This window comes from Dromiciops gliroides, chromosome 5 (genome assembly GCF_019393635.1).
Source record: "Dromiciops gliroides isolate mDroGli1 chromosome 5, mDroGli1.pri, whole genome shotgun sequence".
Classification (NCBI taxonomy): domain Eukaryota; kingdom Metazoa; phylum Chordata; class Mammalia; order Microbiotheria; family Microbiotheriidae; genus Dromiciops; species Dromiciops gliroides.
In genome coordinates this window covers 280,740,459-280,767,909 of record NC_057865.1, presented here as the reverse complement: position 1 = coordinate 280,767,909, position 27,451 = coordinate 280,740,459, and the positions used below count along the sequence as shown (strand labels likewise).

At 42.6% G+C, this 27,451-nt stretch overlaps 1 protein-coding gene across 1 annotated transcript in view; it reads left to right on the top strand.

Annotated features, from left to right (window-relative positions):
• Positions 1 to 1,896: 1,896 nt before the first annotated feature.
• Positions 1,897 to 27,451, top strand: part of NT5DC3 (5'-nucleotidase domain containing 3) — a 79,108-nt gene continuing 53,553 nt past the window's right edge. Inside the window, exon 1 of the mRNA XM_043966325.1 lies at positions 1,897 to 2,318. Coding sequence (XP_043822260.1) covers positions 2,102 to 2,318 — 217 coding nt within the window. The 5' untranslated portion in view covers positions 1,897 to 2,101. The remainder of the gene's footprint in view (positions 2,319 to 27,451) is intronic.

The window sequence follows — 27,451 nt, the reverse complement described above, 5'->3', positions numbered from 1 at the left end:
ACCCTGGGCAAGTCACTTAACCCTCATTGCCCCACCAAAAAAAAAAAAGAATTCTGAAAGAGGAGCTCCAACACGGATAACAACAGAAAGTCATCTTTTTGGATCTGTCAGTGGGACTCAATTCTATCCACTTAATCTGAGATCTATTGTTTTGGGAGAAGCTAGTGGGAGAAAGAGCAAACCAATCTGCCTCTGCTCTAGTACAAGGAATGAGAAGATGAGTCAGCTGATAGTTATATTGTTTACTGGGCAGGGAAGTGGAGACAGTATCAGCTGACCACATCTCCTTTCAAGATAAGGCTACTGCCTCTTAGTTGGTGGGTGGAGCCCCACGCTGAGAGTTTGATTTATTGCCCTGGTTTTCTCTACTCCTGGGAGGTCTGGGTTACTGATTGAGCTTTCATCAAGGGCCCTCAATCCATAAGTCTTGTGGGTACAAAAGGGAGATGGGTAATTCTCTGGGTCCATGAACACAACCCAAGGGGAGGTCAAGATGACTCTACATTAGAGGCAAGGCTCCTTCCACTGACCAAATCAGACTGCTTCAGTGCTTTGGAAGACACCATGACTAATGCATGCAACACTCCCGGAGACCCGGTCCTGAGCCTCTTCAGGCTGATGTAGGTTGATTACTGGGTGGACAGATGGACTCACAGCTTAGCAGTAGGCCTGGAGTGGATGTGGGACCAGGTGACATCATGGCTACTGAGACTTTCTTTCCTGATTGCTAAGGTGGTCCAGGACACACACAAAGCTCAGAGCTCTTGCTGTATACCATGATGAAAGCCTTTAACCAGAGGAGGCCTTTAGTGAACGGTTCTTAGCTAACTGGGAGGTGCAGTGGATAGAGGGCCAGGCTTGGAGGCAGGAAGACTTGAATTCTGATCTGGTCACTGACACCTAAGAGCTGTGTGACCCTGGGTAAGTCACTTCAACCTGCTTGCCTCAGTTTTCTCATCTGTCAAAATCAGCTGGAGAAGGAAATGGGAAACCACTCCAAGTATTTCTGCCAAGAAAACCCCAAATAGGATCATAAAGAGTCGGGCACGACTGAAACTACTGATTTTTCTAACTAGTGGAAATAACATGGGATCCATAGCGTTAGGAAATGAAGGATTGTGGGAGGAAGATCAGAGATTTAGAGTTGGGAGAGAGTTCAGAGGCCACGCAGGTCTCATTTTAAGTCTAGGGAGGGGAACCGACTTGCACAAGCCTCCATACATCAGAGGTGGGATTTGAAGCCGGGTCCTTCGATCCCACAGTCAGGCATTTTGCACGCTTGGAGGATGTTGCAATGCTTGGAATTAGGGTTGTGAGGTCACACTCATTTGCACTCGGGTCCCTGGTCCACATCCAGGGTTCCTGGCCCCAGCGCTACTTGCTTCATCGAAACCTCCCTCTCTTTGCACCTGTGAGGGCAGGCTGACTTCACCCCCCCTCCCCCCTTAAGCTCAATGCCTCGGAGCAGCGAGCCCAGGGAGGGGGCGGGGAGCAGGTGTTCCTGGTTCCCAGCCAGCGTGGGGCTCGGGGCGCTTGGGTTGGGGGGGCGCCTCGGGACAGTGGGGGTGATCAAGGCGCTTGGGGGTGGGGGGCTTCGGGGCCATGGCGGGGCTCGGGGCGCTTGGGGGTGGGGGGCTCCGGGATGAGCCCTTTCCTGCAGTCTCGGGGAGCGCAGTCCGCTCCCCAGAACAAGCTCGCTTGCGTGGCCGAAGCTGGCGCCCGGGGGTGGGGTGGGGGTGGAGCAGCCCGCCGGGCGCTGCCGCTCTCGCGCGGCCAGTCTGCGCATTGGCTGCGGAGGCGCCCCTGGCCCAGCCTCCCCGCACCGCCCCCGGTGCTACCTTGCACCAGTGGCCCGGTGCTCGCCCCGGACCGCCTCCTCCCGCGCGCCAGGCTCCGGAGGAGCGAAGGCCGTCGCCGCCGCCTCCGCGAGGAAGTGACTTCAGCCGGCCTCCCGGGGGAGCCAGGGAGCCCCCGGCCCCGGGCCCCGAGCACCCCGCCCCGCCCCGTCCGGCCGCCACGTGCTCGCGGACGCAGCTGCCGCCGGGCTCCCGGGAGGTGCAGACGTGCGGCCGGCCCCGGGGCTGCTCGGGGCACAGGCGGCATGGCAGCGGCGGCCGGCCCCGGGCTGGGCGGCCGGGCGGCGGCGGCCGCGCTGCGGGCTCTGTTGGGAGGCTGCCTGCGGGGAGCCCCGGCTCCCCGTCCTGCCGCCGGGAGCCGCGGCCGCCGCGCCCGGGGCTTGTGCACGGCGGCCGGAGCTGCCCCGGACATGAAGAGTTACCTGTGGGAGCGCTACCGGGAGGCCAAGAGGGGCACGGAGGGTGAGTGCGGCCGGCGAGCGCGGGGCTCCGGCCAGTGCCCCTCCCGGGCCAGCGGCCCATCCCTCCCCGGCCGGCGTTGCATCCGGGGGGTGGTCTAGGATTGGGGCGGGGGGCTCCCTAAGGGTGCGCGGCGGGGGCGGGGCAGACCTTTGTTGTGAGCGTTCACTTAGTGCCCCCGGATCGGAGCATTCGCTGTTCGGGGGGTTGGCGGTGGGGGTCTGCATTCTCTATGTATTAACTTCACTGAAGGAGAATTCTCTCCCGCGGTGGCCGCTTAGCTAGGTTGAGAGCTGAGGTTCCTGGAAGGAGCAGGAGGATGCTGGGATCCACGTAGATGCCAGCAGGATCGGACCTTTAGGGGAGCAGGAGCATCCATCCGTACCCCCCTTGCCAACCCTTCCAGGCCCTCAGGCTGATGAACAGTGAAATTGACTCTCCCTCGGTATTTTCCCAGGGAAAGGTTGCAAATATGTCCCTAAGAAACTTTAAAACTTGTCTCCCATGCAAAGGGCTGTCCTTCCACCCTCTCTTCCCTCCATGTTCCCCCTCCCCCATCCCCCTTCCCTTCCTTCTCTCCCCTTCCCTCTCCATGTAAATGTTTCTCTCTCTTTACCCCCCCCCCTCCCCCAACCCCACAGCAACAACAACAATCACAACTCTTCCCTGCCATTCTGAGGTCCTGAGGTATTATTCTGGTCCCTCGGGGAAGGTTTGTTCCCAGCTGCTCTTGAGAAACGGAGGGGAGGGTCAGCCAAGTCTTGCCTTACTTCCTACTTCTTTCAGGAGGGCTTTGATTTTTCAAGCATCTGCTGTCCAAATGGTTGGCAATAAGGTTGGGCTGTATATTTTGGTTACGTATTAACCTCCTCCAAGAGGACTTTTCTGGGTGTAAGAAAACTCAGCTCGGCCCTTGTTGCTAAGCAGTTGGTGCCCGTTTCATGGCTGCACCTGGTGTCCAGGTGGGCTGTGAGCTCTCTCCTGGTGCCCATCCCTGTTAACTTGGAACTGAAAAAAACAAAGGCATTTGTTTCAGTCTTTTTATGATTGTTGGGAAGTATCCTCTTCAAATGGCTACAAATCCAGGGTTCCAAAGGAGAGAAGAATTTCCAAGTTTCCCTTAACTAGATGTCAGATATGCTTTTCAGTATTGGGGTAAAGGGGGGCTGTTTCTACCATTAGCCCAATTCGTGGCTTTGCCTTCCTTCTCTTTGGGCCTTGATTGCCTCATTTGTAAGGTGATAACAAACATCTGGCCTGGCAACCTCAAAGGACACTGGGCTCATAGAATCCTAAGATTTAGAACAGGAGGGGACCCCAGAGGTCGGGGCTTCTTAAACTTTATTCACTCTCTACCCCTTCCCCTCACCCCTGAGAAATTTTTAAGGGACCCAGGGCTATAGGTATGTAAAATAGGGATAAAAATTAAACATTTACTGCCAATTTTTTTTTACGATCCCCCACATTCAGTTATGGGGTTGAGACCCACAGTTTAAGAAGCTTTGATCTAGTTCAAACTAATTTTATGAGGAAATTGAGGCCCAGTGAGAGGGAATGACTTGTCCAAAGTCACTTAGTGAGTGACACTGGTCCAGCATTAGAACCCAGATCCTCTCCCACTGTGCTGCCTTTGTATACTTAAGTGGGGCCTCTTACCATTCCTTTTGGGCAGGGCAGGTACTTGGTTACAGATGAAGCAGCTGAGATTGATCCAAGGCCACATGGTGGTGGGACTAGAACCCATTTTTCCTATTTTTTTTAAGACCACTTCCCTCTACACTATTGGGGGGCGGTAAATTAGGGGACATAAAGGCAGTGTGGGAAATGGGGGTTTGAATAGTAAATGCTGCTGCTTGCTTTCTGTGTCATCTTCAGTCATCACTTCAGTTTTCACATTTGTAAAATGAAGCGATTGGACTAGATTGGAGGTTTTAAACCTGGTGTTTGTGAACTTGCTTTTAAAAATTTTATCAGTTATTTTGGTAACTGTGTTTCAGCATAATTGGCTTCCTTCATAGTCCTTTGTGGTTTATTTTATTCACTTGAAAACATGATTCTGAGAAAGATCCATAGACTTCTTCCTCGGACTGACTGACTACCCCAGGGGCCCAAGATGCAGAGAAGGTGAAGACACTCCCCTCCCCATGCTCTCTAAGCTCCCCCAGCCCCAAACCCTGTGACCTCAATTCTACCTCTGCCCCAGAGTTAGAGCCATGACCTTGGGAGAATCATTGCACTTTTTTCATCTGTGAAAAACAGGGACTAGATGAACCTTTAAGTTCCTTTCAAGATCTAAAATTCTGTAATTTAAGTAGTGAACATCTCATGCCCTTTCTTACCATTAAAATGTTATGCTAATGGTGAGGATGACAAGAGCTGACAGTTCAGTAGCGCTTGGAGATTTGCAGACATTGTGTTCCCATCGTTCCAGCTTGAACTTGATTTTAGCAGTCGGTTCTTTCCCCTAAGTGGGGCTTGCCCTGCACTCTTGTTGTTTCTCCTCCCCCTCTCTCTGGTCTCTCTCTCTCTACCTCCTCTCCCGTTCTCTGCCCCCCTCCTCCTCTTTGCCTATTTCTCTTTCCTCTCTTCCCTCTCTCTCCTCTCTCCCCCTCTCTTATTCACTCTCTCATTCACACACTCTCCCCTTCTCTCTCCTGTCTCCTCTTTCCCCTTCTCTTCCCCCACCCTTTTGTGTTCTTTCCCTATGTCTCTTTTCACTCTCCTTTTCCCCCACTCTCTTCTCTCCCCCTCTCCTATCCTCTATCCCCACCCCTCTCATCCCCTCTTTCTCTTCCTTTCCTTTCCTCTCTTCTTCTCCCTGTCTTCCTCTGTCTCTCTCCCCTGCCCTCCCCTCTCCTCTGTCTTTCTATCTCTGTCCTTTCCCTTCTCCCCCCTCTTTCTCTCTCACATACCCTTCACCTATCCAGGGCTCAGTGATCCGTAATACACTTGAGAACCAGGGGGAAAAAAGCAATCAAGCTTCTCGGGCTCTGAAACAGATGCTGCCAAGTCTTTCTATGGCAGTGGACTCATTCCTTGCTTTCCTAGAGAAGGGGCTCAGGCCATTTCTTGGAATCTATACTTGCCCTCCCCCTAAATTCTAATCCTATCATGTAATACAAAACAACCGTATATGTTTTTTGTATGTCTGGATCTCGGTTATTTGTTTCTTAAGCCCAACTTAGATTAGAAGCAGATGATGTATTTTTTTTTTGGTGTTGGGGAGGCCAGATTCAGCTCAAGGAGAAGTGACAGCTGGCAAAATTAGGGGAAGACACAGGGATTTTGGGCAGTGGGAGCAAATGGTCAGTGCACACCTTTATGGGTCTGCAGGCATCATCGTATTGCAAGGCATCAATTGATAGGAGGGGGGCCCATTATCCAGAACTGGAAGGGACATTAGGGAGCAGTTTGTCTAACTTTGGGCTTTGAAGATGGAGAAAATGAAGGCTGAGGAGTGACTCTATCAAGGCCACACAGTTAGTAAGCATTAGAGACAGGGCCCACCCAAGATTCTGCCCCTGGAGCTATTGACCTTTTTTGTGTAGAGATGGGAAGTGTTTTGAGGATCAATGCTGGCACACTGTTGGCTTCTGGAGGACCAAGATCATTTTTTCCTAGTATAAAGACTGGCACAAGTCGGTGCTTAATAAATGCCCCTTGAATGAACAGTTGAGGTCTTGAATTTTTCTTTTGTAGATCTTGTTTGCACAGAGTTGTTTTCCTGTTGTGTCCCCATTAGACTGTGAGCTCCTTGAAGGCAGGGACCATTCTTGCCTTTCTTCATATTCCCAGCATTTAGTTTAGCGCCTGGTACATGTACAGGCTTAAAAAATTGCGTGTTGACTTGTTGACTGATGTAAATTAATTCGACTCAACAAATACAAATCAATTCGGTTTTATGGTTTATCAAGAACCTACTATTTTTCAGGTCTTGATGTGGGTGCTGGGGATAGAGACAAATAGGAAACAATCTGGAGGCAGAAGACTCATCTTCTTGAGTTCAAATCCAGCCTCAGCCACTTACTAGGTGTGTTGATCCTGGGCAAGTCACTTAACCCTCCCTGCCTCAGTTTCCTCATCTGTCAAGTGAGGTGAAGAAGGAAATGGCAAACCACTCCAGGATCTTTGTCAAGAAAACCCCAAATGGGGTCAAGAAGAGTCATACACGATTGAACAAAATAAAATGTAGTTTCAAGAATGAGATGGTGCTAAGTGGGGAGAGGGTGAGATCGGGAAGGGCCTCCTGGAGAAGGTGGAAACTGATTTGTACTTTGGAAGTAGCTAGAGACAGGTGAGAAAAGGAGTGCATTGGGAGCTTGGGGGACCACGGGTGCAAATTAGTCAACAGCCCAAAGGATTCTCTTTCCCACTTCAAGACTATTTCCCTCTCATTGCTAAGAAGCCTTTTTGGAGGTCCGTGTTGAACTGAGGCAGCTATGTTAGACTCTGTAAATGACCTGTGTCTCAAGTCTGTAAGCAAAGCTAGCCTCAACTTCCCCTCTTTTTTTCCCTTTACTTTGGATTTTGGAAATGTGGTGGGGCAGCTAGGTGGCACAGTGGATAGAGCACCGGCCTTGGATTCAGGAGGACCTGGGTTCAAATCTGGCCTCAGACCCTTGACACTCGCTAGCTGGGCAAGTCACTTAACCCCAATTGCCTCACCAAAAAAAAAAAGAAAGAAAGAAAAAAAAAAGGAAATGTGGTGTTTATTTCACTGTATATTAGATTAATCCCCATGAAAGGAACCTTTGTGTCCTCAAGGAAGTTCTAGTTTATAGTGAACCATGTAGATAATGTAGCTCTTGTTTTTGCCTACAACAGTGAATGAATTCTAAGACATCTGATGCACAGAAGCAGCTGAGGGCATAGTGCTGAGAATCCTGTATTCAGAGTCACAAGACCTGGGTTAGAATCCTGGCCCTGCTACTTATCTGTCAGCTGAGTGACTTTAAGCAAGTCATGGAGTAACTCTGCGCCTCAGCTTCCACATCTATAAAATGGGTCTAAAGGGACTTGCTTAGCTTGACTCACAGAGGAATCAGATCACATTTAATAGTAGCTAACATATAGCACTGTAGGTCTTTTTTTTTTTTTGCAAGTGACTTATCCAGGGTCACACAGCTAGTAAGTATCAAGTAGCACGGTAAGTCTAGCAAAGCACTTTGCATATATTAGCCCATTTGATCCTCGAAACATACTTGTGAGGGAGGTAACCATTTTGGTCACTTATTTTATAGATGGGAAAACTGAGGCTGAGAGAGGGGAATGAGTTGCTCAAGGTCATGTCTGGGCAATGTCTAATAAAAACTCTGAGGCAGGGTTTAAACTCGGGTCTTCCTGATGGTAGGCCTGGCTCTCTGTCCACTGCACTACCTGACTGCTAATCTCTACTTGCTTTCTCTTCCTTCTGCGGTTCCTTTCTAACGGTTCCCTCTTTGCTGCTTACAAAAGTACTGTAGTCTTTGCACTACTGTCCCTGAGAGCTATGGTATGAGCCTGTATCTCTCCACTCTTTTTCAGCTAAACTTGGAAAAGCTGTTTACTTACTGGTTCTCTCTTTTTAAAAAAAATTCCTTTTACTTCTTATTATAATATTGAAATCAACCACACAAAGAAGAACTGAAAAAAAAAAGGCTGTGTGTGAAACTGAGACTCTTAGCTGTGTACTGCCTGAATTTTTTGTCTTATGTTAAACATAAAATTTAACATGTGAGTTCTAGCAATTCTCAAATGTCTCTGTTATCTTCTGACTTTGCTTTGGTTCTCTTATTTTAAAAAATTACATTTCCTTTTATTCTGAACTTTAAAAGCAAAAGAGAGAACATTTCAATATTTATGTGACACAAAGATGATTCATATGAAACTGTAGGTCTCTGTCACATACTGTTTAATTTAACAATTATAAATTTCACATGTTACTTTCAAAGCTGTCCTGTGCTCCTTTCTTCTATTCTCTTTAGTGTATTTAAGAAAATATTTCAGTGGCTTTTTTTTTTTTTTTTTGCCCAGGGTCACAGGGTCTCTCCTCTCCTCTTTTTCTTTTTCTTTTTCACAGGCAGTCAGGGTTAAGTGACTTGTCCAAGGTCCCACAGCTAGTAAGTGTTTGAGGACATATTTGAACTTAACTCCTCCTGACTCCAGGGCTGGTGCTCTATCTATTGTGTCACCTAACTGCCCCCAAATCAATTTTCTTTATGATATTGTCCTTATACAAGCTATTCTTCTGGTTCTGCTTATGTTAATGCCATTTTATACCACTCAGGATTCTCTGAAATTGTCTCCTTTATAATTTCTTACAGAGCAATAATATTCCATTATATTCAGTTTGTTCAGCCATTCCCCAAATGGGTTCATAAAGAATTGGACACCACTGAAAGGACTTAACACAAAAAAATTATTTTCCTTTCTTCACTACCTCTCCTCTTAACCTGACTTGTTTCCTTTTTTAGTCTCATATATTCCACACCAAGCTGTGTGTGTGTGTGTGTGTGTGCGCGCGCGCGCAACTCTCCTTTGACCATTTCAGATTAGAGGAAGGTTCATCTGATGCCCAGTACCCCAAACTTTCACCTGTGTTTGTATACTCTTCTCATACATCCTAATTATGAGACATCAAGCTATACCCTCTTCTTCCTCCTTTTCTGTGTTCTATTTACCTTCTCTTTTTTCTCTTCTCATAATTCTCAGAACAGAACCCATGGGTCCTCAGTTAAATATTTTTATTTAACTCTCAAAAATCAAGACATTAAGGTTCAGAAGAGATACTTGTTTCTTCTCCATTAGAATGTTAGCTTGTTGTCATCATACATCTTTCAATTGCTTAAATAAATTTACTTTTGAAATTTCCTACTCATCAACTGTGAACAATTTAGCTGTTCTCAGCAAGGCAGTGATCTAGGACAATTCTGAAGGATTCATGATGAAAAAATGCTCTCCACCTCCAGAGAAAGAACTGATGGAGTCTGAGTGCAGATTAAAACACTTTTTCTTGGTGTTTTTTTTCTTTTTTTGGGGGGTGGGAGTCTGTTTTCTTACAAAACATGACTAATATGGAAATGTTTTGCATGACTTATATATATAATCTATATCAAATTACTTGCTCTCTCAATGAGGGGGGAAGAGGAGAGTTGCAGAGAATTTGGAGCTCAAAATTAAAAAAAAATGTTAAAAATTGTTTTTATATATAATTGGAAAAAAGACAATGCATGGGGCAGCTAGGTGGCACAGTGGATAGAGCACCAGCCCTGGAGTCAGGAGTACCTGAGTTCAAATCCGGCCACAGACACTACTGTGTGACCCTGGGCAAGTCACTTAACCTCAATTGCCTCACAAAAAAAAAAAAAAAGACAATGCAGGAGCCACTAAAAAAATCCCACTCAGTTCAGGTTTTTTCATCAGATAATGCTTGAAAGACCTCTGTTTCAGTAAAGATCCATTCTTTTGCCCTGTGGGACTATACTCAGCAATTATAGGGTGAGTTATGCTATGTTATAAGTCTGTATCATTTGCCTTTTAGAATAGTGTGTTCCAAGCTTTTGTTTTGTTTATAGAAGAAGTTGCCAGGTCTTGTGTTATCCTGACTCTGGTTCCTTGGTACTTGAACTACTTGTTTCTTTCTGGATGTTTTCAGTATTTTTCTTTGATATGGAAGCTCTGGGTTTAGTCTATGGCAATTCTGGGATTTTAAAATTTGGTATTTCTTTCAGGAGGCAATTGATGGGATTCTGTCTTTACTTTGCCCTCTGTTTGCAGTAAGTGTGAGTTGTTTTCATTTGTGATTTCTTGAATATAGCATCTGAACACTTAAAAAAAAAATGATGGTTTTCGGTGAGGCTATTGATTCTTAAGTGATCATTTCTTGACCTGTTTTCTAGGTCAGTTGTTTACAATATCAGATATTTTACAATTTTTCAATTTTTTCATCTTTTGACTTTATTTTAGTATTTACTGTCCAATGTCTGATTTCTGTTTGATCTGTTCTAATTTTTAGGCAGTCCATTTCTTGGGTAAAGTTTACTACTTTCTCTTATAAGTCATTTTTTCTGTTTGTAATTCCTTACTTCAGAGCTTTTATCTTGTGCTCCATTTCTTTTAGGTATTCGTGCAGTTCTTGTGGAAAATCAGTTATTGTTTTGTTTGAGAATCTGCTTGGAATTGTGGGTATCTCTATGTCTCCAATAATTCATTATAGTGGTGGGAGGGGTCCCCCCCCATTTCTTCATTTCCTCAGGTTTATTTCCTGACTGAGGACTTTGTGCAAGGATCCCCTTGCACAAGAAGAAGGGGAGTAAGATATAAAAAAAGGTTGGAAAACTAAGAAGGGGCCACGTTATAAATGGCATTAAAAACTCATCAGAAGATTCCATATTTGTTCTTGGAGGTGACAAAGAACCACAGAAGTTGACTGATTTGGGTGGGTGGGGATTGTGACTTGGTCAGACCTGCCTTTAGGAAGATCATTTTAATAGCTGAGTAAAGGAAGGACAAGAACAGTGGGAAATTTGAAGTTCAAATGAGATAATATAGGTAAAGCACTTTGCAAAGTTGCAGAAATATACAGTTGAGAAAAACCTGGAAAGACTTACATGAACTGATGCTGAGTGAAGTGAACAGAACCAGGAGAACATTGTATATGGTAACAGCAACATTGTGAGATGATCAGCTGTGATAGACTTATCTCTTCTCAGCAATATCATCCAAGACAATGCCAAAAGGCTCATGATGCAAAATGTTTTCCACATCCAGAGAAAGAACTATGGTATCTGAATGCACAGATTAAGGCAGGCTATTTTCACTTTTTTTGTGTTTTTCTTTCTCCTGGCTTTTTCTTTGTTCTGATTTTTCTTTTACAAAATGAATAATGTGGAAATATGTTTAACATGATTGCATATATATAACCTATATCATATTGCTTGATGTCTTGGAAAGGGGGGAGGGAAGGAAGGGAGGGAGGGAGAAACATTTGGGACACAAAATCTTACAAAAATGAATATTGAAAACTATCTTTACATGTAGCTGGGAAAAAAAGTAATTTGGGGGCTAAAAAAAGAAAAAGAACAAATATATGGTAGAAATTAGCAATTATTTTAGTGAAAATGTGCTTCTATAGTGGATAACTAAACTGGCTTAAATAGCAACCCATAACTGCCTTCTCACCCCATAATGATGATATTATATTGCATACAAAAGGGTATCTGATGATGAATGCTTAAATGCTCAGGGAAATTTTGTTTTCTTTCTCTCTTGCAATGCAGATACTGACCCTAGCCAAAGGTTGTTGGGCCCAGTGCCAGTCCAAGAAAGTAGTAGAGTTTAGCCAGGAGGAAAGATTGGAGACTTAAACAAATATGCAAGAATTTACTCTGAGGCCTCAGTTGAGAAACATTTAAAAATATACTCATTCCTTTAAAAAATGTAGTGATCCATTTGTTTTTACCTCCCCATCATTTCCAAATCTCTCTTTCCCTCCCCAGAGAGCTCTCTGCTATCACAGAGAATAAAAAAGAAATTGTGTGTGTGTGTGTGTGTGTGTGTGTGTGTGTGTGTCCAGTGCTCTAAGGGTTCAACAAAACTAACTGCTCATCAGCTGAGTCCAACAGTACATGCAGTGTTCCATACCTGTAGCTTCTACCATCCTCCCAAGAAGATATGGAAGATGCATTTGATCTAACATCTGGGGTCAAGCTTAGTCATTGAAATTACACAGTTACACACAGTATTTATATGGTGTCATGGTGGGATAGCAGATTATTGATAGCATGTATGTTACCCCAGTCTATGTACATTATTTTACTTAATATTGTTATTATTATTATTACTATTGTTGTTGCCATTTATTTATTTTTTGCGGGGCAATGAGGGTTAAGTGACTTGCCCAGGGTCACACAGCTGGTAATTGTCAAATGTCTGAGGCTGGATTTGAACTCGGGTCCTCCTGAATCCAGGGCCAGTGCTTTATCTACTGTGCCATCTAGCTGCCCCCTCCCCATATCACCTAGCTGCCCCCTAAACTTACATAGTTTTAAAGGCAAAAGTGAACTTGGAGGTCATCTAATCCAACTCACTTATTTTATAGATGAAGAAACAGGTGTAGGATCATGCAGTTAGCTAGTGATAGTCAATCTATAAACATTTATTAAGTACCTACTATATGCCATTGGGTTAAGCAGAGAACTGGGATTTGAATTTGGGTCCTCCTTTCTTGGATAAAAGTTTTTATTTTATCTTTTTTCTTGGATAGGGACTTCTTATTTAACCCCGTTCTCCAGTGTAGGCAGGAGCCGCATGATCTGTTTTGCTGCCTTTTAAGAGGGTGGAGGATCCAGCTGGGACTAAAATGAGCCAGCCCCTTGAATAGGTCTTGGATATAGGCCAGCCATGTTGGTGACTCAGCCTGGTTTTTGCTGCTGCCACTGAGTTGCCTTGTATTGAGGACACAAGGACACGATGTTTCCTATGGAATTCCTATGGACCCTCACAGTCTCAGAATAAGGTTGGGAAGTATGAAGTGATTCATTCGTTGCCTTGTCTTAAAAGGTCAGATAGATGTGTCGAAGTGGTAGGAGATGCCCTAAAGAGAGATGTGGCCTTGGACTGGGAAGAAAAGGAGAAGAGATGCGCTAATAACAGTCTCTTTTGTACCTCTTAAGTACTGTCTGCCCATTGGCTAATCAGCAAACAGTTATTAAACACCTACTAAGTGCAAAGCACTAGGCTAAAGCTCCAAGTTTATTTGGCCTCTCTGGACTTCAGTTTTCTCCTCTGTAGAATGAGGACATTCTGGGCTGGACCTAACTTGGGCTGGGCTGATATTGGAATGAAAGGAGACGCTCAGAGGTCATCCAACAGTTAATAAAAGGAGATTCACTTAGCCACAGGAGAGGAGAAATTGTTTGGCTATATTGCATTGTCATCCTTCCAGTTATAGCTCATAACCTGCAGTGTTCTCAACTCCCCCCTTGTACTTACTCCCCAGATCTAAGCTGTTCCCCAGTCTCATGTCATTCCTCTTTTTTCCATTTCACCTGGCTGCTGCCCCAGTGTGGGCTTTCATCATCTCACTCCATGACTGTTGCAGTAATTAGATCAAATAAGGGATTAGTCTCCCTGCCTGAAGTCTCTCTCCTCCTGCCCATCTCCCACCCAGCAGCCGAAATGATCTTCCTGAAATACAGGTCTGAGACCCTCCCTTTCTCCCCGTCTGCTACTCAGTAACCTTTAGTTCATCCAATTTATGTCAAATAAAAATGATCAGTTTTGCTTTTAAAAGTCCATCACAGTTGGGCATGTTGGTGATGTGTGACTCTAGTTCTTGCTGCCGCCGAGGTTTGGGCTGGTAGATTACTTGAACTCGGGAGGTCTGAGCTGCAGTAGGTCTAGAGGTGATGGATATCATCACTAAGTCCTGTACCGGTATGGTGAGTGACCCCTAGGAGCAGGGAGAGGGTGGAACTGGGTTATGCCATAAGGAGGGGCAAACTAGCCAAGGTCAGGAACAGAGCAGGTCACAGCTTTCATGCTGGTCAGCAGTGGGATTGGGTCTATGAATGGCCAGCGCATCTCTAGCCTGGATGAGGTAGAGAGGAAAGAGAGCCAATCTCAATGAATGAATGAATGAATGAATGAATGAATGAAATCTTTTACAACCTGACCCCCTCCTACTTTTTAAGTCTTATACTAAATTCCCCTTGCCTTTTCACCAACTACTCCCTACTGATGGCTTTAATTGTGTTCCTTTATGTTTTTGTGGTCGTTGCATACACAGTTTCAAGCATTAATAAGTGTTTGATGAATGATATATTTACATATAATATTTTGTTTTTGGTGGGAGTTAGTTAGAAGGGCCTCATGTAGTAAGTACTGCTAAAGCTGAGCTTGGATAAATAAAGGATTCTAAAATATGAATGTGAGGAGGGACAAGATTTCAGGCATGGGGATGGCTTGTGCAAAGGCATGGAGACAAGCAGTTGGTGGATCAGAAAGGCTCCAAAGATTAGTCCAACCCCAGTATTAGAAAAAAAAATTTAAACATTAAAAAATTCTTAACCGCCAAATAAAACAAGCATTTCCATATATATTGTAGAACAGAAGGATTATACGTGAAAATGTGAATTCTATTATGAAGAGCTTGCTGTTATTTTAAAGTATATGGAACCTATAATAAATAATAATTTTGAAATACTAATAAATTAATAATTATAGATATGTAGTATAATAAATCCAATGCATAGCTTTCAAAGCAATCTTGGCTTAGATGTGATTTGTTTTAGCTTTCATTTGGTTCTCTTCTTTTTTGAGAGGGTGGTGGTGGTGGTGGTGGTAGTAGGGAAGGTAAACCTTAACTCTAGAAAGGTTCAGGATGGATGTTGAGGACACCTTGAGTTTATTCAATTAAATGAAGCACCCTTGCTTGCACTGTCCATCATGAGCCACCAGCCCAACCTTTCCCCACTCTTCTCAGGTCCTCTTATTGTTCTGCATTTAGCTGTTGAAGAAAGTGATGTCAACATTCTGAACCCTTAGAACTCTTAGCCAACCAAGTTTCAAGGAATGCCCCAATACTTTTAATCACTTCATTCCTTTATTTATTTATTTTTAATTTATTCATTCATTTGTTCATTCATATTTAAAATTTTTTATTGATGCTTTTTGTCATTTATCCTATTGTTACACTCTGAGGTGAATGGGGGAAGATTAGAATCAATACCTTTTATTTTTTATTTTATTTTTTTGCGGGTCAATGAGGGTTAAGTGACTTGCCCAGGGTCACACAGCTAGTAAGTGTCAAGTGTCTGAGGCCAGATTTGAACTTGTGTCCTCCTGAATCCAGGGCCAGTACTTTATCCACTGCGCCACCTAGCTGCCTTTTAAAGAAAAACTAACTTGTATTAAAGGAGAAGTCAGGATATTGTTCCTACCCAAGAGGTCATCCTGTCCAGTGGTACCAGGTCAAGCAGATTGTATTAAGCAGGCCAGGGATTTGAATTTGGGTCCTTTGATGCCAAATCCAGGGCTTTCCCCACTATACCACGTTCATGTTTATCTAGTTCAGGGCTTCTTAAACTTTTTTCACTTATGACCCCTTTTTGACTGAGAAATTTTTTATGTGACTCCCGGTATATAAGTATATAAAATAGGTACACATAACTTTTTACTGTTGCTAAATTTTCTGTGACCCCCACATTCAGTGGGGTCCCCATATGGGATTGGGATTCACAGTTTAAAAAGCTTTGATCTAGTCCCAGTGCTTTCCTCCCAACAACCCTAGATTAAATCCTGTAGTGAGTGGTGAGCTTTGGAAAATGCCTAAGTGATTTAAGAAATACTGTAGGCAAAGGTCAACATAATCTCATTCTGTCATGCCATGTCTTGTATATACTTCCATTTCTCAAGTGTGAAGTTGTTTGTGGTTTTACCTTTCCATTTTAGAGTTAAGGAAATTCAGCCTCAAAGAAGTTAAGTAACTTGTTCTCAAATAGCTATGAATCATAACAATTTATTTCTGTAGTATTTTAAGGCTTACGGGGCACTTGACTTATACTGGCTCTGTGGGATAGGTAGTGCAAGCATTAACATCCCCATTTGACAGATGGAGAAACTGAGACTCAGTGAGGGTAAGGGACTTGGCTAAGATCATCTAACTAGTCTTAGAGCCGTGAATGGAACCCAGGTATTCTGACTTTCAGACCAGTGTCCTTTTTACCATGCTATGGTTTAAGGAAAGAGGATAATCTTTTTTAATTTCTAAGATTTGAAAGTTCTGTTAGTTTTCAACTCTTATTTCAAATACTTTATGACAAAGATTATTTTCATGTGGAGAGTATGTTGTACTGGTCTCCACAAAACATTTTAGGAGTTCTGAATGTAATTCATCCTGCTTTGGCTAGGATAAAAATGGTTATGACAAAAGAATTTCCAGCCTGGTACCTGTTGTGTATGTACACAGAGAATCTCAGAATTTGAGTGTTAGAAGGGATCTATCTCAGTGGCTATGTAGTCATACCCATCCCTAAAAGGAATTGCCGCTACAGAATGTCTGTCAAGTGGATTGCCATGCTCTGCTGGCCAACCTCCAAGACTTGGTAACCTCTTGAGGTAGCACATTCCACTTTTCTACTTAAAAAAAAATTATTATGAGCTTAAATACAAAATGAGAACAGAAAAAAACCGTTGCTATGTACATAGAACTCATCATTTCTACACTACAGCAATATTCCAACCCAGTCACATCCTCTCTTATTGTCCATAAAAGTCCCCCCCACCCATTTTCTGCATTCCTTCTATTCTTGGCTACATAGGTTTTATTTATACAAGAAAAATTTAATTTACAATAGTCAAAATTATCCATTTTACACTTCAACAATGCTCTCACTTTATAATATAATTTCTAATACTGCTGAGACTATTTCCTTTACATCTTTTTAACAGATTTCTTTGAAGCTCCTGAAGTTTTATTCTTCCAAATGAACTTTGTTATTATTTTTTTTTCTAATTCAGTAAAATGTTTTTTAATAATTGGGATGACATTGAGTCCATTAATTAGGTAAAGTTGCCATATAAAATTATATTGATTTTACCTACTCACGAACAATAAATATTACTTCAGTTATTTGGATCTGAGTTTATTTGTATAAAAAGTATTTTATGTTTATCTTCTAATAATGGTTCCTGTGTCTGTTTTGGCAGGTATATGCTTAGGTATTTTATACAGTCTATTTATTTTAAATGGTCTAAAACCATTTTGAACACTATTGCCGACACAATGTAGTTTTTCTCTTTTTTTCTCTTCTGATTAAATCTTTTTTAACTTTGTCTTTGTCTGAGATCATGATTACTATCCCTGCTTTTTTTATATAAGTTCTACTTCTGCCTTTTATTTATTTTTTTGTATCTCTCATTTTTGTTTCCTAAACGCAACACACTGTTGAATTAAAATTTGTTTTTCTGCTATCCATTTGCATTTTATGGGTAAATTCATTCCATTCACATTCTAAGCTACAACTATTTGTTGTGTATTTTCCCTCACTATCCTTCTCACCCTATTTACCCTATCCCTCCTCACTTCTCTGCTTTACTTCTTATTTTTTATTTTTTTTTATTTTTATTTTTTTAGTGAGGCAATTGGGGTTAAGTGACTTGCCCAGGGTCACACAGCTAGTAAGTGTTAAGTGTCTGAGGCCGGATTTGAACTCAGGTACTCCTGACTCCAGGGCCGGTGCTCTATCCACTGCGCCACCTAGCCGCCCCTCTGCTTTACTTCTACCTACTCTCTTGCCCTCCTATTCCTTACCCTACTCACCCCTCTTAGTCCCCCTCTTATCCTCGCTCCTCTCCTTATCCCCTTTTAACCCATCCATGATAAGAGTAGGTTCCATCACTATCCACCCTTCCCTGGGGTGGATACTACTAGGGTAGCTTCTTCTGTATCAATTTTTCTTTGTGTTTCATTTGTATGAGGTAAGTACTCCTTTCATCTCTCCCTAGTTTTATTCTTTTAGAATCACCCCATCATACTCAAGTCAGCCAAAGCATTTTTCTTAAACTGCCCAAATAATATTGACAGTCATAAAGGCACTGTTAATATTTTCTTTCTTTCTTTTTAAAAAATATTTTCACATATAAGAAGTAAACACTTTGTCCTTATTGAGTCCCTTATAATGTTTACCTTATATTTCTCCTAGATATTAAATGTTGAATTTTCCCCTAAGTTCTGTTTTTTTTTTTGTCGCAAAAACCTGAAGGCCTTTCAGTTTGTTGAATGTTCATTTTTTTTTTTCCATTGAGAATTATACTTTGCTGGGTAAGTTACCCCTGGCTGTAACCCCAGCTCTTTTGCTCTATGGATTATGGTATTCCAAGACCTGCGGTCATTCAGTATAGTAGCTTCTAGGTCTTGTGTAATACTTATTGTAGCTCCATGATATTTAAATATTTACATTTTTTTCTTGTTGCTTCCAATATTTTCTTATCCTGGGAGCTTTGAAACTTGGCTATGATATTCCTGTAGGTTTTTCTCTGGGTTCTCTTTCAGGTGATGATCAGTGGATTTCTAAAAAATGTTTCTGCTTTGCCTTCTTGTTCTAGAACTTCAGGACAATTTTCCTTGATAATTTCTTGTAATATTGTATCAAGATTCTTTTTTTTTAGTGAGGCAATTGGGGTTAAGGGACTTGCCCAGGGTCACACAGCTAGTAAGTGTCAAGTGTCTGAGGCCGGATTTGAACTCAGGTCCTCCTGACTCCAGGGCCGGTGCTCTATCCCCTGTGCCACCTAGCTGCCCCCTAAGATTCTTTGAGGTAGACTGATTATTCTTATATTCTTTCACCTCTATCTGTTCTCCATATCAGTTTTTTTTCCTTATGAGATGTTTCATATTCTCTCTTTTTTTTTTATTCTTTTGTTTTTGTTTTATGATTCCGTATTGTCTTAGAATGTCATTATCTTCTCCTTGCTGAATTCTAGTTTTTAAGGAATTATTTTCTTCCTTAAGTTTTTGGTTTTCTATTTCAAGTTGGTTGACTTCATAATTTTATTGATTTGCTTGGATTGCTCTTATTTTTTTTTCTAATACTCTTTCTGTGAGTGGGACCATTTGACATTTCTCATTGAAAAAGGAGTGGCTTTTTAAAACTCCGTTATCTTCCTCTGAATATGAACCTAGATCTTTTCTATCCCCATAGTGACTATCTATGGTTGGATTCTTCCTCCTCCTCCTCCTCTTCCTCCTCCTCCTCCTCCTCCTCCTCCTCTTTCTTCTCCTTCTTCTCCTCCTTCTTCTCCTTTTTCTTCTTCTTTTTCTTCTTCTCCCTTCTCCTCCTCCTTCTCCTCCTTCTCCTCCTCCTTCTCCATTCTTCTCCTTCTTCTTTTTCTTCTTTTCCCTTCTCCTCCTCCTTCTCCTTCTCCTCCTCCCTTCTTCTCCTTCTCCTCCTCCTCCTCCTCCTCCTTTTTCTTCTCCTTTTTCTTCTCCTTTTTCTTCTCCTTCTTCTTCTCCTTCTTCTCCTTTTTCTTCTTCTCCCTTCTCCCTTCTCCTTCTCCTTCTCCTTCTCCTTCTCCTTCTCCTTCTCCTTCTCCTTCTCCTTCTCCTTCTCCTTCTCCTTCTCCTTCTCCTTCTCCTTCTCCTTCTCCTTCTCCTTCTCCTTCTCCTTCTCCTCCTCCTCCTCCTCCTCCTCCTCCTCCCTCTCCCTTCTTCTCCATTCTCCTTCCCCTTCCCCTTCTCCTCCTTTTCCTTCTCCTTCTCCTCCTTCTCCTTCTCCTTCTCCTCCTCCTCCTTCTCCTCCTCCCTCCTCCTCCTCCCTTCTTCTCCTCCTCCCTTCTCCTTCTCCTTCTCCTTCTCCTTCTCCTTCTCCTTCTTCTTCTTCTCCTTCTTCTCCTTCTTCTCCTTCTTCTCCTTCTTCTCCTTCTTCTCCTTCTTCTCCTTCTTCTCCTTCTTCTCCTTCTTCGTTATTATTTTAGCAGTTATTTTCTGAGCTCTGTCTCAGGGTGCAACCTTAGACTCTCTTCATTCCTAAGCCATGGTCAGGGCCCCCAGCCACACTGTCCCACAAATGATCTTGCTCTCTATGGTTGCTCTGGTGGCTACAAACTATAGCTGTTCTCTCTGCCCTGGAACTGAAACCAGGGACTCTGCTCTCTGGCAGGTGCCCACAGTCCACAGGGTCCCAGCCCCTGGCCAATGCCCTCACCAGGTGTGTGCTAGCTCCTTCTCTCCACAGTCACAGCCCAGGATGTGTCTGGTCAGTACAGCTGTATTTGGCATCGTTTGACAGTGGAAGGCCTTTCAATCTGACCTGTTCCACCATCTTTCCAGAATCCTCTCACTTTTTGACTGTTTCGCTTGTTTTGTTGTTCAGTCGTGTTCCCATTTTAGTCATATTCAACCCTTTATGACCCCATTTGGGGTTTTCTTGGCAAAGATACTGGCGTGGTTTGCCATCTTGTTACAGTTGAACAAGGGCTGGATATGAAGTGAGAAGACCTGTGTTCGAATCCTGGTTTAGCCACTGACTACTTTTGTGACCTTGGGCAAGTTACCTCTTTGATGTTCAGTAAGGAGGATCATCTCAAAACTATAAAGAGATTGAGTATATTTTAGAAGGAAAACTATATTATTTTTCTTCTGATAAATTTCCAAAGGCTTTTTAAAAGTCTACTAGATTGAACAGAAAATGAACTGTATTTTTTTTCCCAGGCTTCCTTTATGTGTGTGTCACATGAGCAATAAGTGTCAGGCAGATGACGGCTGTACTGTTTTCTTGTGTTAAAGGAAGGAACATTAGATCTTATTCCTGTCAGACTTAAAGGATTTCTTGTCTTTCTGCTTTGGGTGTGGTGATTTATTAAGATGGCTAACATTTCCCTTTGGGAAGATTTATTTTTTTAAGGCAGAATAAACTGTTCTTTTGAACTCAATTTCTTTTAAAAAAATAAAAACAATTGAGTTTTTATTTAATACACTTGCTCATAACAAAGAAGTAATAGTTAAGCAAAACAAAAAGTCACATGGACCCTGAGGACAGGGAGGGAGTGTGGTATGTTGGAAAGAAGGGTGGATTTAGAGCTGAAGGACTTGGGTTCAAATTCTGACTTTGTCATTTGCCACTTGTGTGGCCTTGAGTAAGTCACTCCGCTTTACTGGGCCTCAGTTTCCTCGTCTCTAAAATGAGAGGGCTAGACTCTGACATCTGTCCCAGCTCTAAATCACTGATCCTATTTTTAATAGAGAATGTCTCATTCTGTATTCATAGCCTATCACCTCTTCACTGAGAGGAAGGAGACATTTTATCTTTAGTCTTCTTGGGTCAATACTGGGTTATTGATTCCTTGAATGTGAATTCTGATGGCTTTTAATTGTGGTCCTTTATGTTTTTGTGGTCATTGTGTATATGCTGTTGGTCCTGCTTACTTTGCTCAGAATCAGCTCATACGAGACTTCCCATGTTTCATGGAATTCTTCATTTTCACCGAGTCTTACAATGTGATAATATTCCATTCTATTCAAATTCTACTTTGTTCAGCTCTCCCTCATTTGGTGGGGCATTTGATGTGTTACAATTTCTTTTTTCAAGTCACAAAAAATCCTGTCTATATGTTTTGGTGTTTAGGGGAACTTTCCCCTCTGTCTTTGATCCGGTAATGCTACTTTTGGTTAAATACTTCAAGGAGGTCAAAGAATGGAAACAGCGTTCAGAGGAAAGTCTAACCCCAAGAGGTCAAAGGGCACAAACAGTTTAGACACTTTTTTTTTTAGCACAGTTGCACGGTTGACTTTACTATCCTTCTACTTATCCATCTTTGCAACTGTGGGATCACAGACAGTGTGGGGGGTCTGACTGTGGAATAGGAGAAGATTGAAAGACCGTCCACTGTCAAATGATGCCAAGTACAGTCGTACTGACCAGACACATCCTGGACTGTGACTGTGGGGAAAAGGAGCTAGCACACACCTGGTGAGTTCAGTAGCAGAGGGGCCTGGACCCTGTGGGCTGTGGGCACCTGTAGGAGAGCAGAGGCTCTGGTTTTAGTTCCGGAGCAGAGAGGACAGCATGGCTTAGGAATGAAGAGGAGAGCCTAAGGTTGGACCCTGAGACAGAGCTCAGTTGTCTCTATGCAGATGAGTTGACTCCCCAAGCTATACCAAATATACACTAGGTATTCAATCTTAATCTCTCTCCTGACTTCTTCTTCTTCTTTTTTTTTTTTTTGTGAGGCATTTGGGATTAAGTGACTTGCCTAGGGTCACACAGCTAGTAAGTGTTAAGTGTCTGAAGCTGGATTTGAACTCAGGTCCTCCTGAATCCAGGGCTGGTGCTCTATCTACTCTGACACCCTTCTTTCCTGACTTCTAATCTCACTTTACCAATTGTCTGTTGGACTCAAAGCAGATTTCATTATCTTTTCCCCCATTAAATCCTCCACTCTTCTGAACTTCACTATTACTGTCTTGGGCACTGCCATCCTTCCCGTAACCTGAGTTTGCAACCATGGTGGGATCTTTGACTCTTCATTGTCCTTCATACCACCTATCTAATCCATGACCACATCTTGCAATTTCTCCTTCCACAACATCTCTTCAATCTGTCATCCCCTCTCTACTTCAAACAGGCCTTCATCACCTCTTGTCTGATCTATTGTGGAGGTCTCCTAATTGATCTTTTTGCCTCAAGCCCATCCCCTCCCTGCAATCCTTTCTTCACACCGCTGACAAAATGACTTTCCTAAAATGCATCTCTGATCATCCTCACTCCCTACAACAAATTCTAGTAGCTCCCTATTGAATGAAGGACTGAGCAAACGTTTATTAAGCGCTGACTTTGAGTTAAACTCTGCAGTCATAGTTGGGATACAAATGCAAGAAGAGAAGACATCTGTCCTCAAGGGACTTACATTGTAATAGGGAAACACACCTCATATCTGAGAGTACTGTCCAGGAAGGACAGTAAAAGGAAATGGTTATCTGGAGCCTTAGGGCAAATGACTTTCCCTGGAATTGTAGTGTTGATTTGATTATTGATTAACAACCGAGAGCTTGGAAGAAGTTTGAGTCTGGGTCAGAGGGAAACCTTGGAGCCCAAGTGTCAAGGTAGAGAGGTAACCAGGAAGTGTGGAAAGCCCAAGATGGGACAAAACCAATTGACTACTCACCAATCAGAGCCCAGGGTCACAGTAGGGGGAGCCTAGAGGCTAAAATACCAATTCCTCGGTTTGAAAAATGCAGCTCTTCACAATCTGGCCTCACCTTCCTTTTCACACTGTCCTCCCTTTTTTTGCCCTCTGTGTTCCAGACACCCTAGCCTGCTCACTATGATCACCCACCTCTCCACTTTTATATTGGCTGACCCGGCAATGCATCCCTTCTTTACCTTTACCTCTGGGAATCCCTGGTCTTCTGTAAGACTGATCATCTTTCCTCATGAAGCTTTTCCTGTTTTCCCCAGTTCCTAGAGTATCCCCATCCCAAACTACCTTGTATTCATTTATTTTTATTATTTTTATAAAATTCTGCATCTTTTTTTTTTTGGGGGTCGGGGCAATGAGGGTTAAGTGACTTGCCCAGGGTCACACAGCTAGTAAGTGTTAAGTATCTGAGGCTGGATTTGAACTCAGGTACTCCTGACTCCAGGGCCGGTGCTCTATCCACTTCGCCACCTAGCTGCCCCAGGACCAATTAATTAAAAGAAAACAGTTAACCAGGACACAAAATTAGGCCATCTGATTACTAATTGGAGGACAATGGGGACTTTCCAAGTTGGGAGAGAGAGAGAACAAACAGGTACAGTTCCCTCAAATCAGAAAAAGAGGTGTCCCACTCCCCCCAAAGTGTCTATAAACAATCAAAGGAACATGGAAACAGACTGATCAATACAGGGCTAATTTTCAGAGAAGACATATGGGCTGTTTGAGAAATACACAACTGTGAGAAAACTCCACGCATCAGTCTTCTGATCTGACTGGATTTCTGGTCAGAATAACCTAGCTCCCTTAGTTAAGGGCCTCTAAGCACCAGAGTGTGGCGTTCCAGCTTACCAGCCATGAAGAGCTAGGTTCAAACAATGGAATAAAGTTTTCTCACAAGACAGAAATCAGACTAGACCCATAACTGAATAGAAGGGAACTGAGCTAGCTCCGGAATTGAGTCACAAGATGGAATCAGCGTGGTTCACCCAATTCTCACTATCACCTGTTTGTTCTAATCCCCTCTATTCCCTCAAGTAGTAAGTACTTAATAAACGCTTGCTGTTGATTGATATTGTACATATATGTATGCTCCTTGAGGGCAGGACCTCTTGCTTTTGTCTAGTACAGTGCCTTGCACATAGATACTTGGGCATTTATTGAATTGAATGGTTCTTTGTTCAGCACTGCTATTTTCAAGGTGACAATAATTTTCACAAAATCATGACTTTAACATATTCTAGTTTCTTCAGTTTATTTCTTCCTCCTTTCATTTTCTTTCTTTTTTTTTAACTTTATTTTTATTTTTATTTATTTTTTTGCGGGGCAATGGGGGTTAAGTGACTTGCCCAGGGTCACACAGCTAGTAAGTGTCAAGTGTCTGAGGCCAGATTTGAACTCAGGTACTCCTGAATCCAGGGCCAGTGTACTTCCACTGTGCTACCTAGCCACCCCATCCTTTCATTTTCATTTTCATTTTCATTTTCAAGGTTTCATATTTTGTGCTTAATCTGGATTTGCTTATGGTGTTCTGGTTTCTTCTAATGCCCAGTGGAAATAGATGTGATTCTGGACTCCTATAAAACCTTATGAGTAGTCAGAATTGGAAACTTTAGCTATAGGATGTTAGCCATGAAAATTGTAACTCTAGTTGGGACTTACATAAATATGACAAGCAATCTAAAATTTTCAGATGAGTAATTCTAGATGCCCTGGCTTACTTTTCCTTAGAGAAGGTCATGGCAAAAATATAACTAGTGCAAAACTGAGAATCAGGATTGAATTTTCTCTCTCTCTTAAAAAGACATTCATGTTTTTATTTGGAAATGTTAGTTTGATCCCACTCCAATTAATACAGTTGCAGAAAGCCTGCATATTTCTGTTGATTCAATCAAAAGTGAAGTAGGTGTCAATCCTTAATTAATTTGAAAGAATTTTAAAGGGTTGGGCCATTGGATGAAGGCAGATGATGCTTGGAAGGAAATCATTTGTGATCAGGGAAAGAATCAGATACACAACTGGGTCTACCCATAACACCACAAGCCAGTCCACCATTTTGGATTATTTGGGTACAAGGGTGGAAAGTGTCAAAGGCAGTGCTTGAACCTTGGGTTCCTATACACCGACCCAGTGTTCTTTCTCTTTTCTGTGAGGTAAGAAGGAAGGAAACAAGGATTGATTAAGCCCCTACCATGTGCCGGACACAGTGCAAAGTGCTTTACAAATAGGATCTCATTTAATCCTCACAATATCCCTGAGAGGGAGGTGCCATAATGATGCCCATTTTACAGATGAGGAAACTAAGGCAGACAACAGTTAATCGACACGTCCAGGATGACAAAGCTGTTAAGTGCCTGAAATCAGATTTGAACTTAGATCTGACTGTAGGCCCAACAGTCTATGCATTGTGCCACATAGGAAGGTAAGGAAGCCAGATCACAGATTAAGTATAAGATTTAGTACAAGAAGACTGGCCCTCAGTAAGATGCTGTATTTGGTGTAAGGCAGCATCTCTCAAAGAGAGCCTTTGTTTTGATTTTTGTGTGTATGTGTGTAAGCTAATTTTGAGGGGTAGCTCCTCATAATGTTGCTTGCTCTTTTTAGATACAGTCATGAAAAAGATCTTACTTGAGGACTAGACTTGGAATCAGGAGAGATCTGGATTTGAATCCTGCCTTTCACCATAATAATTACTATTAATAATAATAATAATACCTAATAGTTAAGGTTTGTGAAGTGCTTTACAAACATCTCATTGGATGCTTACAACCCTATGAGGTAGGTGCTACTATTGGGCCCATTTTACAGATTGGGAAACTGAGACAAAGGACATGTTACTTGGGCCATGGTTGCCTGGCTATTAAGTGTCTGAGGAGGGAGTGAATAAGCATTTATTAAAGCACCTACTATGTGTCAGACACAAATATCTCATTTGTGCTATTATCTCCATTTTACATTTAAGGAAACTGAGGCAGTTGGAAGTTAAGGAACTTGCACAAGATCACACAACTGTGTCTGTCTGAGGTCCGATTTGAAGTCAGGTCTTCCTGACTCCAGATCCAGTGCTTTTACCCACATTGATTGTATGACTTTGGGTAAAGCCATTTAATCTGCCCATTTCCTCATTTCTAAAATTGGGTAGAATAGTAATACCTGTAATACTACCCACTTAGGATTGTTGTGGGGATCAAATGCATAATCTGTGTGAACCTTGTAAACCTCAGTATCTTCTGAGATTTGTTAAGGGCTTTTTGTTTGTTTTTAAACTTTTGTTTTTTTTAAACTTCTGGTTCAGTCCTGCTAAATGGAGATTTTTGTTTGTGTGGAGGATGCAGATTAATTCAGTTGCCTGTTGGGGAGTTAAAAATGGTCTGCCGACTGGGCCTTTGGTACAACAAAGGTTTGGGGTTTTTTGTTTGTTTTTGGTGTCTTGGGTTTTTGGGGTTTTTTTGCAAAAAAATAAGTGAGTCCTGAAGTTTGAGGATGGGCAGGTAGCTGGGAGGCTTTTAATGAAGGAGTAATTTTATGTCCAGACCTGAGTGGTGCAAAGTCCCCCTTGGCACAATACGGGGTGGGTCACTCCAATTTGAAACTGTAATTATTAGCAGGAAGGATGTGAAGTGGAGTCAGCTGCACTTGATGACATTGGCACCAGAAAGATCACCCTGATGTTGCTCAAGCGGCACATGGCACAGGAGGGAGCAGCTGGTGCCTGCCTGGAGCTGGTTGCTAAGAGATGAGCCACCCAGGTGGGCTTGTGGTGCTGCTCTTTGCAGTTTGCTCCAAGGAACTTTGGATTGCTGACGTTGGGGTGGGGAGGTCTGGGGGGAGGGGTAGATTGTGCTATACCTGACACATAGTAGGTACTTAACAAGAGCTTGTTGACTCGAGTTGAAGCACTTTTGGAAGGTGGTTGGTGGTTTTCCAGATGAGGCCCTTGTGAATTCAGATATATTGGGTCAGTATCACCTCATCTGGGGAAATGGATTCAAATAGAGAGGCTAGGGCTTTCTGCCCTCTCTATATTTCAGGGAGGGGCATGTCATTCATCTTGCTGAGGGACTGGTCTTAGACATTTCAAAGTCATGGAAAGAAGCCCTGGTATGTGTTTTTTTTTTTCTTATTTTTTTTTATGAGATATTTTATTTTTTCCGTTACATGTAAAGATAGTTCTCAACTTTTGTTTATACAAGCTTTACAATTTCAGATTTTTCTCCCTCCCTCCCCTCCCTCCCCCCTCCCCTAGATAGCAGGTAATCTGATATAGGTTATATCTATATATCTCTATACATATACATATATATACACACATAATAACATTAATCCTATTTCTGCATTAATCCTGTTACAAGAGAAAGAATCAGAGCAGTGATGCAAAACCTCAAAATAGAAAAAAAAACACAACAGCACCCAAAACAAAAGAAATAATATGGTTCAATCAGCATCTATACTCCACAGTTCTT